General features: G+C 38.2%; 2 protein-coding genes across 14 annotated transcripts in view; one reads left to right on the top strand and one right to left on the bottom strand.

Annotated features, from left to right (window-relative positions):
* Positions 1 to 18,763, top strand: part of usp40 (ubiquitin specific peptidase 40) — a 72,105-nt gene that overhangs the window by 36,343 nt on the left and 16,999 nt on the right. The window lies entirely within an intron of this gene.
* The window catches only part of si:ch211-266g18.10 (titin), a 51,054-nt gene continuing 34,914 nt past the window's right edge, over positions 2,624 to 18,763 (bottom strand). For 7 of the 12 annotated variants that reach the window (XM_061896096.1, XM_061896108.1, XM_061896102.1 and 4 more), the window contains 16 exons: positions 17,360 to 17,401; positions 13,922 to 13,999; positions 13,799 to 13,852; positions 13,691 to 13,738; positions 10,911 to 10,979; positions 9,057 to 9,104; positions 8,918 to 8,980; positions 8,707 to 8,754; positions 8,582 to 8,620; positions 8,384 to 8,422; positions 6,476 to 6,523; positions 6,216 to 6,278; positions 4,520 to 4,561; positions 4,409 to 4,438; positions 4,304 to 4,330; positions 2,624 to 4,230 (listed from right to left, as the gene is read on the bottom strand). In XM_061896096.1, coding sequence (XP_061752080.1) covers positions 4,145 to 4,230; positions 4,304 to 4,330; positions 4,409 to 4,438; positions 4,520 to 4,561; positions 6,216 to 6,278; positions 6,476 to 6,523; positions 8,384 to 8,422; positions 8,582 to 8,620; positions 8,707 to 8,754; positions 8,918 to 8,980; positions 9,057 to 9,104; positions 10,911 to 10,979; positions 13,691 to 13,738; positions 13,799 to 13,852; positions 13,922 to 13,999; positions 17,360 to 17,401 — 824 coding nt within the window. In that variant the 3' untranslated portion in view covers positions 2,624 to 4,144. The remainder of the gene's footprint in view (positions 4,231 to 4,303; positions 4,331 to 4,408; positions 4,439 to 4,519; positions 4,562 to 6,215; positions 6,279 to 6,475; positions 6,524 to 8,383; positions 8,423 to 8,581; positions 8,621 to 8,706; positions 8,755 to 8,917; positions 8,981 to 9,056; positions 9,105 to 10,910; positions 10,980 to 13,690; positions 13,739 to 13,798; positions 13,853 to 13,921; positions 14,000 to 17,359; positions 17,402 to 18,763) is intronic. The other 5 variants (XM_061896097.1, XM_061896100.1, XM_061896099.1 and 2 more) reach the window with 5 other exon arrangements.

Genomic DNA, 18,763 nt, shown 5'->3' with positions numbered 1-18,763 from the left:
TTACCTATTGCAAAACTAATCAGAGTGCTCTTGTAATAAAGCAGGGGTGTCAAACTCAAATACAGAGTGGGCCAAAATTTAAAACTGAACAAAGCTGCGGGCCGAAATTGAACAAATTAACATTTTAATAGGGACCCAAACAAGTTTTGCAATGAATATTGAACAAGAAAGGGTTGAATGGGGCAGCACGGTGGTACAGGGGTTAGTGCATCTGCCTCACAATACGAAGGTCCTGAGTAATCTTGGGTTCAATACCGGGCTCAGGATCTTTCTGTGTGGAGTTTGCATGTTCTCCCCGTGACTGCGTGGGTTCCCTCTGGGTACTCGGGCTTCCTCCCATGGAACAGGCAGAGCTTATATAACGTAATAGTGCAAAATCAACTTTCAAAAAACAAACGAAAAAACATCAGTGGTATATTAAATAAAATGTAATTTAAAAAATGAATGCCTCTTTTCTATTTGCAGCCTTCTGAGGTAAATATCAACATTAACTTTTTCCGCAGGCTAATAAATTCGAAAATAAAATAAAAATTAGGTGGGCGGGGTTTGGTGGTAGCAGGGGGTGTATATTGTAGCATTCCGGAAGAGTTAGTGCTGCAAGGGTTCCTGGATATTTGTTCTGTTGTGTTTATGTTGTGTTATGGTGCGGGTGTTTCCCGAAATTTGTTTTGTCATTCTTGTTTGGCGTGGGTTCACAGTGTGGCGCATATTTGTAACAATGTTAAAGGTGTTTATACGGCCACCCTCAGTGTGACCTGTATGGCTGTTGACCAAGTATGTGTGTGTGAAAGCCGCATATATTATGTGACTTGGCCAGCACGCTCTTTATATGGAGGAAAAGAGGACGTGACGACATGTTGTAGAGGACAGTGCCTTTAAGGCACGCTACCAATATTGTTGTCCGGGTGGAAATCGGGAGAATGGTTGCCCAGGGAGATTTTCGGGAAGGGCACTAAACCTTGGGAGTCTCCCGGGAAAATCAGAGGAGGGTTGGCAAGTATGAGTATTAGCGGTGAATGTGGTGTCACCGGCGAGCCAGCTCTAATGTTAATTTGATATTGCCTCAAGGGCCAAATGAAATTAAACGGCGGCCCAGAGTTTGACACCCATGTAATAAAGCAAGGTCTCTGAGTAACATCTTTAGAAAGCACCTAAAAAGAGCTGCACTAGCTGCTGTAATTTAATGTGCAGTGTTTCTGTTATCTAGAGCAGTGGTTTTCAAATGGGGGTACGCGTACTCCTGGGGGTACTTGAAGGTATGCCAAATGTATGGGAGATTTTTAAAAAATATTCTAAAAATAGCAACATTTCAAAAATCCTTTATAAATATATTTCTTGAATAATACTTCAACAAAATATGAATGTAAGTTCATAAACCGTGAAAAGAAATGCAACAATGCAATATTCAGTGTTGACAGCTAGATTTTTTGTGGACATGTTACATAAATATTGATGTTAAAGATTTCTTTTTTTGTGAAAAAAATTATAGAAGTAAGTTGATGAATCCAGATGGATCTCTATTACAATCCCCAAAGAGGGCACTTTAAGTTGATGATTACTTTTATGTGTAGAAATCTTTATTTATAAATGAATCATTTGTTTATTTTTCAACAATTTTTTTTTTGTAGTTTTTATATCTTTTTTTCCTAATAGTTCAAAAAAGACCACTACAAATGAGCAATGGTTCTCAACATTTTTTTTTGTAGTTTTCATATCTTTTTTTCCTAATATTTCAAGAAAGACCACTACAAATGAGCAATGGTTCTCAACCTTTTTTCAGTGATGTACCCCCTGTGAAAATTTTTTTAATTCAAGTACCCCCTAATCAGAGAAAAGCATTTTTGGTTGGGAAAAAAAGAGATAAAGAAGTAAAATACAGCACTATGTCATCAGTTTCTGATTTATTAAATTGTATAACAGTGCAAAATAATGCTCATTTGTAGTGGTCTTTCTTGAACTATTTGGAAAAAAAAGATATAAAAATAACTAAAAAACTTGTTGAAAAATAAACAAGTGAGAGATCCATCTGTATTCATGAACTTAATTCTAATCATTTCTTCACAAAAGAAGAAATCTTTAACACCAATATTTATGGAACATGTCCACAAAAAATCTAGCTGTCAACACTGAATATTGAATTGTTGCATTTCTTTTCACAGTTTATGAACTTACATTTATATTTTGTTGAAGTATTATTCAATAAATAAATTTATAAAGGATTTTTGAATTGTTATTTTTAGAATATTTTTAAAAATCTCACGTACCCCTTGGCATACCTTCAAGTACCCCCAGGGGTACGCGTACCCCCATTTGAGAACCACTGATATAGATTTTATTTGACTAGGTGTGTTGCATTATATCTTAATTGAGACACTTCTAGTGAAGGTAATGTACGTCAGTGGTTGTTAAATAGAACCTATGCCTTGTTTTCATTTAATACTTAAGCCTACTACGCTACTGTATTTCAATATTGGTATTTGGAGAGCCAAGTGTTTTCTGAGGGGCTACTTGGTGAAAAAAGTTTGAGAAGCCCTGCCAGGGGATCTTTGGCTGATGTTTTTGTTGTAAATACTTTAAAACAGCAGAGTTAAAGGATAAACACCATTTTCACAAGAAGAAAAACTTGCACGGCTCATTTTTTAATGTCAAATACAAGCACAATGTCAAATATTATCAACAGTATTGTTCTATTTACAATCACTTTGTTTTCTACACTTTGTCATTTTTAGAGCATAAATAAACACACATGCAGATTTCAAACAATATAAACACATTTAATGAAATACCTTCATTTTCTGTCATACAGTAAGTGCAAAGTGTGCACTAGTATTCCTCTGGAAAAAACCCATACAAGCCTGAGCCTGCTTGAGTGCTTCGTTTACACAAAATGTGTCCCGCTTGTTTGTTTTTTTTTACTTCCAAAAAATACATAAGTGGATTTACAGTATGTGTGTGTCAATTTAGGATTAACATCAACTGTCATCCATTCAGTAGCAGTCGGAACTACAATAGAAAAGCTTCATAAACAATAGCTGGTGCGGTCTGGCTTGGGACAAACAATGCACCGCCGTCACAAAAACACAGCTGGAGTGCCATCGTATGACATGCGGTGACAGTAAAATGTATTCAACGCGTCTTTGTCCGTATTCAGGCCTCATTTCTGATGCTTGCCTCAAAGAAGGCAAATCTGAATGAAATTCAGAACTGTGCGGCGCTCATCAAGTATTGATTGGGGCGGCATAGCTCGGTTGGTAGAGTGGCCGTGCCAGCAACTTGAGGGTTGCAGGTTCGATTCCCGCTTGTGCCATCCTAGTTACTGCCGTTGTGTCCTTGGGCAAGACACTTTACCCACCTGCTCCCAGTGCCACCCACACTGGTTTAAATGTAACTTAGATATGTAAAGCGCTTTGAGTCACTTGAGAAAAGCGCTATATAAATGTATTTCACATATCTTTTTATTAGATGTTATTGTAACATATATCAGTAGTGCATAGTTGGTCTATTTCGTTAGGAACTTAACTAAAAATAGTTTATTTTTAGTTAGTCGCCGTCATTAACATTGGCGTCTGGATTTTATTAAGACATTAAATGCCAATGTTTCTAGGTAGTTCTTTTTTCCATCATATTTGGGAGCTCTCAAATACTACATAGTACATGTACAGTCATTCCTTATGACGGTAAAGTAACAAAAGTGATAGCGTGTGTGTATGTATGTGTGTGTGTGTGTGTGTGTGACTAACTGTTGTTTAAATACGTGTTTTTGGGTGAAAATAAAACAAAAATTAAGATGAAGACGGGAAAAAACATCAAATGCTGTATTTTCTCCAATAAAGGCCAGGTAACTTAAACTTCAGCTTTACAGATGCCATGTGTGCTCTGAGGCAGTTTTGTGGAACTACAATATATTTGATGTGAAAATAGGAGTACAGAATGAATAAATCAATTTAAATTCAAATATAAATACAATTGAGTGAAGATCAAATACAATTATAGTCATTAAAAATAATTTAAAACAAAACCGTAAAAAAGGAATGACGTTGGTTGTACATATTTGGACTACGAGAGCTCAACCAAACCTGAAATCATAAACACATTGCAAATGGCCCACAATCCTGCGGGGCGTTGGCCTTCTCATCGTCCACTTTTAAATCTGCAGAGGCGAAAAGGCGTAAAAGGGAAACTGGGCCTCGTCCTCGTCCACGAAGAAACACTGGAAGTAGGGCAGCTCGTCTGCGGGTGGAGGCGGGACACCGTTCAGTTGAAAAAGTGCCTGAAGTCGATGCATCAGTCGCCACATACTTACCCTCCGTCAGAAATTCCTCCGAGTCGACTGATGGAATGAGAATGAATGAGTTGAATGAGCACAAAGCACCACAAGACTTGTCTTCTACTAAAAAAAAAACTTTACCTTTTGCCTGCTCCTCTTTTGCGGATTTATCTACAACACAAGTGTCACAAGTCGATCAATACTAAGGATGAAAAATGACTCGTTCCTAAAAAATTTTGAAATTTCACATACTTTTTTTCACCGGCTCCTGTATCTCTTTAAGAACTCTGGCTTCTGTTAGTGGTAATAAAAACATAATTAAAAATAACCAACAGAGGTACACTTGTGATCAAAATTATTCAACCCCCACACAATTTTGGTGTTTTAGCAAGTTGGACATTTATTCCGTCATATCTAATAAAGATGTGTCAAATAGACAAATGCAACTTAAATCGTAACACTATTTTACAAAATACCAAAAAAGGACATTTTTCTTAATATCTCATTGACAAAAATATTCAACCCCTTGAATATCATAACTCTTAAGAACAGAATTTGAATAAGGTATTTTCAATCAGGTGTTGAAAACACCTGTAGATGTGATTAGAACCATAACGAGCAACAATTAAACTGATTGAAAAAGACTGTGACGCTCAGCTTCTTGTAGATGGTCAATGGTGTATTTGCAACATGGTGAAGTCCAGGGAGTGGTCAAAGAAGTCAAGAGAGGAGGTAATTTCATAAGAAAGGATATGGATATAAGAAAATAGCAAAGACATTACACATTCCAAGAGACACAGTTGGGAGCATAATTTGCAAGTTTAAAGCTAAAGGTACAGTGGAAACACTACCTGGGCGTGGTAGAAAGAGGATGCTGTGTGCGTACAGTGGTGAAAACCCCCCGGGTAACAGCTGAGGAACTACAACAGGACATTGCAGAGGGGGGGGACACAGGTTTCGTCCCAGACAATAAGGCACGCACTACGAGATGAAGGCCTCCATGCCAGGACTCCCAGGCGCACCCCACTTCTGACTACCAGGCACAATAAAAAATAGACTCCAGTATGCCAAAAATCATCTGGAAAAACCCCAAAGGTTTTGGGAAACTATTCTATGGAGTGATGAGACAAAACTGGAAATCTTTGGGCCTATGAATCAACGTTATGTCTGGAGGAGAAAAAATTAAGCTTACAAAGAGAAGAACACCTTGCCTACTGTTAAGCATGGTGGGGGGTCAATCATGCTCTGGGGCTGTTTCTCTGCCTCAGGTACCGGGAATCTCCAGTGCGTTCAAGGCATTATGAATTCTATTTCCTAGCAGGATATATTAGCTGCAAATGTCATGAAGTCAGTGACGAAGCTGAGGCTTGGGAGACGTTGGACCTTCCAACAGGACAAGGATCCCAAGCATACCTCCAAATCAACATCAGAGTGGTTGCAGAAGAAGGGCTGGAAGACTCTGGAGTGGCCTTCACAGTCGCCAGACCTAAATCCTATAGAAAAACTGTGGTGGGACTTGAAGAAGGCAGTTGCAGCACGCAAGCCCAAGAATATGAATGAACTGGAGGCCTTTGCCCAAGAGGAATGGGCTAAAATACCTGTAGATGGTTGCAAGAAGCTTGTGTCCGGTTATGTATCACCTTTGAAGGATGTCATTACTGCCAAAGGGTGTTCTACTAAGTACTAAAGATGCATGGAACTAGGGGGTTGAATCATTTTGTCAATGAGATATTAAGAAAAATGTCCTTTTTTGGTATTTTGTAAAATACAGTGTTACAATTGAAGTTGCATTTGTCTATTTGACACATCTTTATTTGATATGACTATAAACAAAATACGGAATAAATGTCCAACTTGCTAAAACACCAAAATTGTGTGGGGGTTGAATAATTTTGATCACAACTGTAAAAGGACACTTTGCAGTTAAAGCAAATTTTAAGCTTGTCACCTTTCGATTTTTCGTCTTTGGTTGCCTTCGTCACCTCTGTTTTGTCAAAAAAGAACAAACATTCTTCAACTTTTTTAACAATTGCTCTTTCATTCCCGTTTGCATGCTTTTTTAATGATAGGATGTTTAGAATGTTTAGTGGGCCGGTAAAACATTTGCTGTGGGCCGCAAATAACCCCTGGGCTGGACTTTGGATACCGCTGCTTTAAATTATAACAATTTAGGTGTAAGTCACATTATTTAATATGTGCGTTGTTTACCTTTTTTTGCTGCAGCTGTTTTGGCCTCCTTTGCAAGATCAGCCTCTGCTAAAAACGAGACGAAGTAGACAAAAATTATTAAAATGCACAAAATGATGTACAAACCCCGTTTCCATATGAGTTGGGAAATTGTGTTAGATGTAAATATAAACAGAATACAATGATTTGCAAATCACTTTCAACCCATATTCAGTTGAATGCACTACAAAGACAACATATTTGGTGTTGAAACTCATAAACTTAATTTTTTTTTTTTGCAAATAATAATTAACTTAGAATTTCATGGCTGCAACACGTGCCGAAGTAGATGGGAAAGGGCATGTTCACCACTGTGTTACATCACCTTTTTTTAACAACACTCAATAAACGTTTGGGAACTGAGGAAACTAATTGTTGAAGCTTTGAAAGTGGAATTCTTTCCCATTCTTGTTTTATGTAGAGCTTCAGTCGTTCAACAGTCCGGTGTCTCTCCTGTCGTATTTTACGCTTCGTAATGCGCCACACATTTTCGATGGGAGACAGGTCTGGACTGCAGGCGGGCCAGGAAAGTACCTGCAGTCTTTTTTTTATGAAGCAACGCTGTTGTAACACTTGTCTTGCTGAAATAAGCAGGGGCGTCCATGATAATGTTGCTTGGATGACAACATATGTTGCTCCAAAACCTGTATGGACCTTTCAGCATTAATGGTGCCTTCACAGATGTGTAAGTTACCCATGCCTTGGGCACTAATACACCCCCCGACCATCACAGATGCCGGCTTTTGAACTTTGCGCCTATAAGAATCTGAATGGTTATTTTCCTCTTTGTTCTGGAGGACACCACATCCTCTGTTTCGAAAAATAATTTGAAATGTGGACTCGTCAGACCACAGAACACTTTTTCACTTTGCATCAGTCAATCTTAGGTGAGCTCGGGCCCAGCCAAGCAGACAGCGTTTCAGGATATTGTTGATAAATGGCTTTGGCTTTGCCTAGTAGAGTTTTAACTTGCACTTACAGATGTAGCGACCAACTGTAGTTACTGACAGTGGTTTTATGAAGTGTTCCTGAGCCCATGTGGTGATATCCTTTACACACTAATGTCGCTTTTCGATGCCTGAGGGATCAAAAGTCCGTAATATCATCGCTTACATGCAGTGATTTCTCCATATTCCCTGAAATATTTCATGATATAACGGACCGTAGATGGTAAAATCCCTAAATTCCTTGCAATAGCTCGTTGAGAAATGTTGTTCAAAAACTGTTCGACAATTTGCTTACAAAGTGGTGACCCTCACCCCATCCTTGTTTGTGAATTACTTAGCATTTCATGGAAGCTGCTTTTATACCCAATCATGGCACCCACTTGTTCCCAATTAGCCTGCACACCTCTGGGATGTTCCAAATAAGTGTTTGATGAGCATTCCTCAACTTTATCAGTATTTATTGCCACCTCTCCCAACTAATTTGTCACGTATTGCTGGCATCAAATTATAAAGTTAATGATTATTTGCACAAAAAAAAATGTTCATCAGTTGGAACATCAAATATGTTTTCTTTGTAGCATATTCAACTGAATATGGGTTGAAAATGAATTGCAAATCATTGTATTCTGTTTATATTTACATCTAACACAATTTCCCAACTCATATGGAAACGGGGTTCGTACACAGATACCCATGTACTTTTAAATGCAAAACAATTAAATGGAATACAATTTAATTAAATTAACTAAATCTTCCAACTCCCTCACTCATTTTTGAAATTGTAAAAAAAATAGATATTAAATACAATGAATGTCTAAAAAAAAAGGAACCAAAAATATTTTTAAATAACGGTAACTTCTATTCCGCCACAATTTTTTTTGAAAAAAAATATACATAAATGTAAATTATATATAAATCAACTTTAGTATATTGTGTTCTTCACCTTTCTTTTCTGCCTTGACTTCTTTCGCACGCTTAGCCTCTGTTGGACAAATATAAAATTGTTAGAATACAAAAATAAACTGATTAAAATACAAAAATGAAGTACAAATTCAAAATTAAATGTAATATAACATCCCCCCTCCTTTTTTAAATAATGATGGCTCCAAAGTCACAAGCAATCTGCTTATTGCCTTCTTACCTTCCTTTGCTACTTTTGCCTCCTTTGCAAGCTCAATATCTAGGAGACCAAGAAGAAATCATTTAAAATCCAAAAAGAGAACCTTTGGATACTGAAAAGAAATGTCCTTGAATGCAACACTCTACCTTTTTTCACTGCTGCAGGCTTGATATTTTCTTTTGAGGGTTCTTGCACTGTGGTACAAAAAATAAGTAAAAAAAAAAATATATTTTTTTTTGAACAATATATATTTATTAGCATATTATTATAATTTAAAATAGTCAGATACATTATATTTTTTCAATTAAATTATGTGTATGATAACATTACATTATTAATATAACAAATTAGGGCTACTTTTAGTTTTTAGAAGAGATGTGGCCTTTCCCCTCTTTGTGTCAGCTTCGGCTTCAGAGGACACTTAAAGGAAATAAGAATAAAAGTAAAAGACTTTTCAGCAAATGATCTTAAAATACGACTTTTTATCATTGTTTACCTTTCTTTTCATCAGCTGCTTTGACCTTTTCCTTTGCAGCGTGTGGTTCTGAAGACAAAACGATCATTGTAGTTAATTGTACAAATCAAATATAGGAATTTAAGTATTAGTGTGGTAAATATTGGAGAAAAAAAAATTAAAATAAAGTAACAATATGTAGTTATTTTGGCATAAAAATAAATGGATGGTTAAAATTAAAGTACCAATGATTAGGTGTGATGAAATTATTCTCTGCATTTGACCCATCACACTTGATCACCCCCTGGGAGGTGAGGGGAGCAGTGGGCAGCAGCGGTGGCCACGCCCAGGAATAATTTTTGTAGATTTAACCCCCATTTCCAACCGTTCATGCTAAGTGCCAAGCAGGGAGGTAATGGGTCCCATTTTTTATATCTCTTTGGTATGACTCAGCCGGGGTTTGAACTCACAACCTACCGGCGGTGTTGGACCAGCCAGGACACCTCACATTGGTGCCTTACATTACTGTTTAGTACAGAAGATATAATTGATAAAACTTCAACATAAATTATAAAAATACACTGCTTTAATGTCTGCTCTTTACATCATTAAAGGCCTACTGAAACCCACTACTACCGACCACGCAGTCTGATAGTTTATATATCAATGATGAAATATTAACATTGCAACACATGCCAATACGGCCTTTTTAGTTTACTAAATTGCAATTTTAAATTTACCGCGAAGCGTCGTGTTGAAAACGTCGCGGTATGATGACGCGTGCGTTTGACGTCTCGGGTTGTAGCGGACATTTTTTTCCAGCCCGATCTAAGCTATAAGTAGTCTGTTTTAATCGCATAATTCCACAGTATTCTGGACATCTGTGTTGCTGAATCTTTTGCAATTTGTTCAATTAATAATGGAGAAGTCAAAGTAGAAAGATGGATGTGGGAAGCTTTTAGCCTTTAGCCTTGTTTTAAAATTCCCGAAGATGAAGCTTTACTATGGATCAAAGCGGTCAAGCGGACATGGATCCCGACTACATGTCAACCGGCAGTTTTCGGTGAGAAAATTGTGGTAATAAGTGGCCTCTTACCGGAGACATCAGCGGAGCTTACGTCGTGCTGCAGCTGCGTGACTTTCCTCAGAGACTCTGGCGTCAACCCCTCCGAGTTTCAGGTACTATTTAATCTCATTACAACACTAGTAACACAATAGGCAGATAAGGGATTTTCCAGAATTATCCTAGTAAATGTGTCTAATAACATCTGAATCGCTCCCAATGCAATCAGCTTTTTTTTTTTTTTCCTTCTAGTCCTTTACTCTAAATTTCCTCATCCACGAATCTTTCATCCTCGCTCAAATTAATGGGGAAATTGTCGCTTTCTTGGTCCGCATAGCTCTAGCTGATGCTGGCTATGATTATAAACAATGTGAGGATGTGAGGAGCTCCACAACCCGTGACGTCACGCGCACATCGTCTGCTACTTCCGGTACAGGCAAGGCTTTTTATTAGCGACCGAAAGTTGCGAACTTTATCGTCGATGTTCTCTACTAAATCCTTTCAGCAAAAATATCGCGAAATGATCAAGTATGACACACAGAATGGATCTGCTATCCCCGTTTGAATAAGAAAATCTCATTTCAGTAAGCCTTTAATCAATAACATCATCATAATACATCGATCCATCTATTTTCTACCGCTTGTCCCCATTTGGGTCGCGGCGGTGACTGGACACCAAATGATATTTGAACAGATAATGTAACCTTTAGTGGAAGCCCTCCTCTTCCTGACAACCTCATTTATTAAAAAAAACATAAAATAACTCATAATGACATCATCCTGGATTTCTAAAAACATTTTTTTTTATCTTGAATAATAGAAGATATAAGCACCTTTCTTCAGTTGCACCACTTTCACCTTCTCTTTGGTCAGAGAAGCATTTTTATGTGCGGCCACTCCATCTGTAAGCAACGTAAAAAAACAAAAAACAAAAGAAAGAAAATCATGTTTTTGGTAAATTCATTCATTAATTCTACCAGCTGCGGCTTGCTTTGGCATAGGTGGGTTAGGTTCTAAGTAGAGAAGTTCTAGCGGCGTAATATTACAGTGAAAACACGCTTATGTTGACAACCCGTCATGTCGACCGACTTCTCAAGCCTTAGTCCACCAAGTCTTAAATGGATCTGTTTCTCTAGACCAGGGGTCTCAAACACGTGGCCCGCAAGACGTTATTTTCTGGCCCGCACCTTGATATGAAAATGTAATGTTACTGCGGCCCGCAAGTTTTGTATGAATGGTGCTTGACAGCATTATACTTGCCATAGGCTCCCGAATTTCAGGGCAATCAGTCTCTCAAATTTCTGTTGAATTACATCCAATCAACAATGCTCAGGGATTGCCGTAATGGCACTGTTTTATAACACTTTGTAGAGTGAATTACATTATATATAACATTTTACATATCCTGTATATATTAATGTGGAATGCACTCCCAACAGGTATAAAAGTAAGTGCATCTCTATATTCCTTCAAAACCGCTCTAAAACAACACCTCCAGGCATCTTCAACCCTATACTAATACCCTCCTCCATTCACATCCCATCTACCTGGATTGTAAATAACCTAATGTAAATAATCTAATGTATTTCTAATGTATATACTTGTTCTTATACTATGTGAACTCACTATGTTCTCTGCTGGCTGTACATATCCTACTAAGTAAGACCTACACTGTTTCAATGTCCAATTCTCTGTTGATGCAATTGTTGATGACTGAAGTACTGATATCAACCAAAGCTCCTCATCCCACCCCCCGGATTGTAAATAATGTAAATATTTCAATGTATATACCAGGGGTAGGGAACCTATGGCTCTCGAGCCAGATGTGGCTCTTTTGATGACTGCATCTGGCTCTCAGATCAATCTTAGCTGACATTGCTTAACACGGTAAGTAATCAATAATTCCACTGTTAATCAGAGTGTTAAAAATAACGTTCAAAATATAAAACATTCTCATTCATTTTAATCCATCCATCTGGTTCCTACCGCACCTGTTCAAGAAGTCGCATTAATGGTAAAAATAAAAAAATCGATTCGAATACGAATTGAATCGGATACGTTGTGCGATTAAGAATCGATTCTCATCTAAAAAAAAAATTCTTTTTTCTTTTTATCAATCCAACAAACCACTACACAGCAATACCATAACAATGCAATCCAATTCCAAAACCAAACCTGACCCAGCAACACTCAGAACTGCAATAAACAGAGCAATTGAGAGGAGACACAAACACGACACAGAACAAACCAAAAGTAGTGAAACAAAAATGAATATTATCAACAACAGTATCAATATTAGTTATAATTTCAGCATAGCAGTGATTAAAAATCCCTCATTGACATTATCATTAGACATTTATAAAAATAATAAAAAAGAACAATAGTGTCACAGTGGCTTACACTTGCATTGCATCTCATAAGCTTGACAACACACTGTGTCAAATATTTTCACAAAGATAAAATAAGTCGTATTTTTGGTTCGTTTAATAGTTAAAACAAATTTACATTATTGCAATCAGATGATAAAACATTGTCCTTTACAATTATAAAAGCTTTTTACAAAAGTCTACTACTCTGCTAGCATGTCAGCAGACTGGGGTAGATCCTGCTGAAATCCTATGTATTGAATGAAAACAGAATCGTTTTGAATCGGAAAAATATAGTTTTTGAATCGAGAATCGCATTGAATCGAAAAAATCGATTTATTATCGAATCGCGACCCCAAGAATGGATATTGAATCAGGTCGTGGAACACCCAAAGATTCGCAGCCCTAGTAAGAAGTATTTAATTTATTGTTGGTTAGTTTCAGAATAACATTGTTATTAAAAAAAGAATAAGAGACTCATTATACTCTAAAAATGTTATTCTTACTTCAAAATTGCATGCATTTAGTTGTATTCAGTGTTAAAAAAAAAATTGTATATGGCTCCCATGAAAATACTTTTTAAAATATTTGGCTTGTATGGCTCTCTCAGCCTAAAAGGTTCCCGACCCCTGGTATATACTATGATGATTAACTTGTGTGATGACTGTATTATGCTGATAGTATATATTTGTACCATGAATTGATTAACGTGGACCTCGACTTAAACAAGTTGAAAAACTTATCGGGTGTTACCATTTAGTGGTGAATTGTACGGAATATGTACTGAACTGTGCAATCTACAAATACAAGTATCAATCAATCAATCAATCTGTTATATTATTGCATATTATATTGCCTAAATGTATCGTAACCATTCTTCGTAGGTGTTCCCTTTAGACCACGGACACACACACCCACACACACCTATACCACACTTGTTCAACTTCAGCATTTAAAGGGTTCCTGAAAGCCTCTCTGTGCCCTAGTCTCTGACCGGAGTCCTTGTCCTAAGAAGATATCGCATCCAGTGTAACCTACGCTATCACAGATTGTATTGGAAATACTGATATATAACGGTAAAATGAAAATATGCACACATGTAGAAAAAACTGTGTCAACAAGTTCAAAAAGACTTCATCATTGCTTATTCTCCTCTGTACCAAGTCACAAGTAAAAATAAATTTTGCGCTTATGTTGACACACATAAGTTCCATTGGAAATAAGCACATAAAAGAATAAAAGCTTACCTTTTCTTGGCACAACTGCTTTTCCCTTGACTGTGACTGCCTCAGCAGCTAAAAAGGACAATTTGGATATGATTGCTGGGATGAATCTTCAGTGTGCAGCATACGTACGAGTCTTAGGAGTAACGTCCGTGACTTTCTTTACGGGTCTTGTGACAACTGCAGCTGCATCGATATACAGAATGTTTACTTGAATTCAAACTCAAGAAAAAGAGGGGAAAAAGGCACACAGACCTTTCTTCATTGGCACTATTTTGGCTCTCTCCTTCAGCAGGGAGGCGTTCCTTGCAGGACTCTCTTGTTCTGTCAATACTATGACAAAGTACAAATAATGTCTATTTTAATGCTTTTGTGTTACATTTTTAATAAGATTATGCACACGTGAGTTGGGAATCATCACAGTAAATTACACGCATAATATTGATGATTTCAAAAAAGATTCCAATATTTGGACACAAATGCAATGTTATCGTTAGAATGTCACCTATGACGATTTTTCACGTTTTACTTTAATGAATGTCATTTATTTGGTCAAAATTTGACATCAGTATTATCCGGTGGCAGGCCATGATTTACCCACACAGGCCTTCAGAGATGTCCGACTTCAAAGATTATCTCTAAAACTACCATAATTTATGTCACCACATGACCATTGCTGGTGAAATACTAAACGAGAACGCATTTACGCACTACTTCGTATTGAAGCACATCAACAGTGTACAAAACGGTTTATTTTCTGGCGTATTTAAAAATAATTTCAAACGCATCAGCAATTAAAACATATCTTATGTGGCACTTTGAAACTTAAATTAGTAAAAATCACATTAAAAGTGAAAAAATAAAATATTTGAACTCACAATTAGCCGTATAAGCCAGTGGTACCCCTTGTTGTCGGGTTATTCGAGTGGAAATTGCGAGCATTTCATGGCCAGAACATCTGAGCTAGCTTGGCCGACATCGTCTCACAAGATGTCGTTTCTCTTTAAATATCCTTCTTGAAAATGGCCTTGCAAGTGTATATCTGCCACCGAATCAACATCTTGTGCTCCTTCTCTGCTATTCCGGTCTGGCTACGGCGCAACAATTCCTGATAAATTGAAACTTGTTATTGGATGACAAGTAAGTATCCAATCACAGACTCGTTAACATCATGCTACTTAGGCTACTGTCAACAACATGTGATCTGATTGGCTATCCCAACTGTCTCTTAACTCTATGTGTTCTCAATTGATCCTTATGAGTATCCAATCACATGACGTTCAACGTGAGGCCAGCTAAAAGGCCTTACTGACAACAACTCGTGATCTGATTGGCTATCGCAACTGTCTATCAACTGTATGTCCCCGATCACTTACAATGCAAGGACGCCCGGAATTCTTGATTCTGAAGGCCTCTGCAGATTTAGTACAGCATGGCAACTTAAGCTGGCTGAATTCTGATTGGATACAAACTAAAACTAAAAAGAACAGCACTGGAAGGAGCATAATATGACATGAAGAGAATATGAATACTTTTAGATTTTTAAGGAAAGTAAATTAAAAAATGATTTTATCCTTAATTATGATCATGATTTCTGGTTATGTTAGGCCAGCAGAGAAGGCCTTGCTGGCCCTGACGGCACACCACTGGTATTATCTGAAGCCGTGTTTTTTAACCATAGGGCTGCAGCCCATTGTTTCTCAGCTGTGGTCCTTATGGGCTGCAGTGGCATTCAGTTGTAATACAATTTTCCACCACTTGGAAGCAGTAATGACAATGTAAAACAAAGTAGTCTGGGGCTAAAGTCAAGTTTTTTATGCACAAAAAATATGATGAAAGTGGTGAGGGTGTATTTTAATTTTCACTTTGAATGTATTGATATTGATGGTTAAGAAAAATTCATTGATATAGTTTACTTTGGAAAAATTGTATGTAAATTTACATATGCGTGTTAAAGTTACATTGTCACACACACACACTAGGTGTGGCGAAATTATTCTCTGCATTTGACCCATCATCCTTGATCACACCCTGGGAGGTGAGGGGAGCATTGAGCAGCAGCGGTGGCCACGTCCGGGAATCATTTTTGGTGACTTAACCCCCAATTCCAACCCTTGATGCATAGTGCCAAGCAGGGAGGTAATGGGTCCCATTTTCATAGTCTTTGGTATGACTCGGCCGGGGTGTGTGTGTATATATATATATATGTGTGTGTGTGTTTGCTGTTTTTTTTGTGTGTGTGTGTATATATATTTGTGTGTGTATATATAAATGTAAATATTTATACATCCATCCATCCATCCATCCATTTTCTACCGCTTATTCCCTTTCGGGGTCGCGGGGGGCGCTGGCGCCTATCTCAGCTACAATCGGGCGGAAGGCAGGGTACACCCTGGATAAGTCGCCACCTCATCGCAGGGCCAACACAGATAGACAGACAACATTCACACTCACATTCACACACTAGGGCCAATTTAGTGTTGCCAATCAACCTATCCCCAGGTGCATGTCTTTGGAAGTGGGAGGAAGCCGGAGTACCCGGAGGGAACCCACGCATTCACGGGGAGGACATGCAAACTCCACACAGAAAGATCCCAAGCCTGGATTTGAACCCAGGACTGCAGGAACTTTGTATTGTGAGGCAGACGCACTAACCCCTGTATGTGTATATGTATAAAATATATGCATATAGGCTAAGATATATATATATATATATATATATATATATATATATATATATATATATATATATATATATATATATATATATATATATATATATATATATATATATATATATTCTGGTCAGGATGCCACCCGAACGCCTCCCTAGGCAGGTGTTTAGGGCACGTCCAACCGGTAGGAGGCCACGGGGAAGACCCAGGACACGATGGGAAGACTATGTCTCCCGGCTGACCTGGGAACGCCTTGGAATCCCCTGGGAAGAGCTAGACGAAGTGGCTGGGGAGAGGGAAGTCTGGGCTTCCCTGCTTAGGCTGCTGCCCCCGCGACCTGACCTCGGATAAGCGGAAGATGGATGGATGGATGGATATATATATATATATATATATATATATATATATATATATATATATATATATATATGTATATGTATATGTATATATATATATATATCCATCCATTTTCTACCGCTTATTCCCTTTGGAGTCGCGGGCGGCGCTGGTGCCTATCTCAGCTACAATCGGGCGGAAGGCATATATATATATCTATATATATAGATATATATATATATATATTAAATGGCCACATTTTAGAGTGGCCATTTAATTGTGGGCAGACTAAGGCACACTTGTGCAATAATCAAGCTGTTTAATGCTCGGGCCCCCAGGTCAAAATGGTTAAGAGTCACTGATATTTAGTCCCCTGGAGTATTATTTTGAAGTGAAATTTGAGAGCAAGTACACCAGTCTCCTCCCACATCTTTGCAAGTATTGACTGACCAAATACATTAAATCAAAATAAATAAATGTCCTTTCATTCATTTTCTACCGCTTGTCCCTCTCGGGGTACACACGCCAACACCTCATCGCAGGACCAACAGAAATAGACAACATTGTGTCAAAAATAAATAGCGCATTAATCATGTATAAATGCAGATTAATCATGCAATTTTGTTGTGAACGTTGCGTTAACGTTGATAGCCCTATTTTATTATCATGAACATGGGCTTACCTTTTTTCCTTAAGACCGGTTTGACCTTTTTCTCCGGAGCCGCTGCGTCAAAAGAAATGGTAAATTGGTTATACTTGTACAGTGCTTTTCTACCTTCAAGGTACTCAAAGCACTTTGTCACTATTTCCACATTCATCCATTCACACACACATTCACACTCTGATGGTGGGAGCTGCCATGCAAGGCCCTAACCACGACCCATCAGGAGCAAGGGTAGAGTGTCTTGCTCAAGGACACAACGGACGTGACGAGGTTGGGGATTGAACCAGGAACCCTCAAGTTGCTGGCACGGCTACTCTCCCAACCTTGCCACGCCGTCCCTAACAAAGTTAAAGTTAAAGTATCAATGATTGTCACACACACACCAGGTGTGGTGAAATTTGTCCTCTGCATTTGACCCATCCCCTTGATCACCCCCTGGGAATCATTTTTGGTGATTTAACCCCCAATTCCAACTTTTGATGCTGAGTGACAAGCTGGGTGGCAATGGGTCCCATTTTTTTTTAATAGTCTTTGGTATGACTCGGCCGGGGTTTGAACTCCCAACATACCGATCTCAGGGCGGACACTCTAACCCATGGGTGTCAAACTCTGGCCCGCCGTGTAATTTAATTTGGCCCTTGAGGCAACATCAATTTAGCATTAGAGCTGTAACACCGCATTCACCGCTAATACTCATACTTGCCACCCCTCCTAATTTTCCCGGTAGACTCCCGAAGTTCAGTGCCTCTCCCGGGGCAACCATTCTCCCGAATTTCTACCGATTTCCACCTGGACAACTATATTGGGGGCGTGCATTTAAGGCACTGCCTTTAGCCTTCTCTACAACCTGTTGTCACGTCCACTTTTCCTTCATACTAACAGCATGTCACATAATATTTGTGGCTTTTACACATACGCAAAAGTGAATGCAAGGCATACTTGGTCAACAGCCATACAGGTCACACTGAGGGTGGCCATATAAACAGCTTTAGCACTGTTACAAATATGGGCCACACTGTGAAACCACACCAAACAACAATGACAAACACATTTCAGTTGAACATCCGAACCGTAACACAACAGAACAAATACCCAGGAACCCTTGCAGCACTAACTCTTCCGGTAAACTTCCAGCAAACTGACCAATAATTAATGTTTTATTCATGCATTTTCTCTTGCTACTTCAAGAATTGAATGTTTGGTTCATTCATTATTGTTATTTTATTTTCAAATGTATTATTAGCCTGTGGAAAAAATTTATATTTACCTCAGAAGATTGCAAATAGAAAAAAAGTCATACAATTTTAATTTAAATTTTATTTGATATGGGGATAGGTTGATTGGCAACACTAAATTGGCCCTAGTGTGTGAATGTTGTCTGTCTATCTGTGTTGGCCCTGCGATGAGGTGGCGACTTGTCCA

This window comes from Nerophis ophidion, linkage group LG03, assembly GCF_033978795.1.
Source record: "Nerophis ophidion isolate RoL-2023_Sa linkage group LG03, RoL_Noph_v1.0, whole genome shotgun sequence".
NCBI lineage: Eukaryota > Metazoa > Chordata > Actinopteri > Syngnathiformes > Syngnathidae > Nerophis > Nerophis ophidion.
The sequence above is the reverse complement of the archived record's forward strand: the minus strand, read 5'-3'. Positions and strand labels throughout refer to the sequence as shown.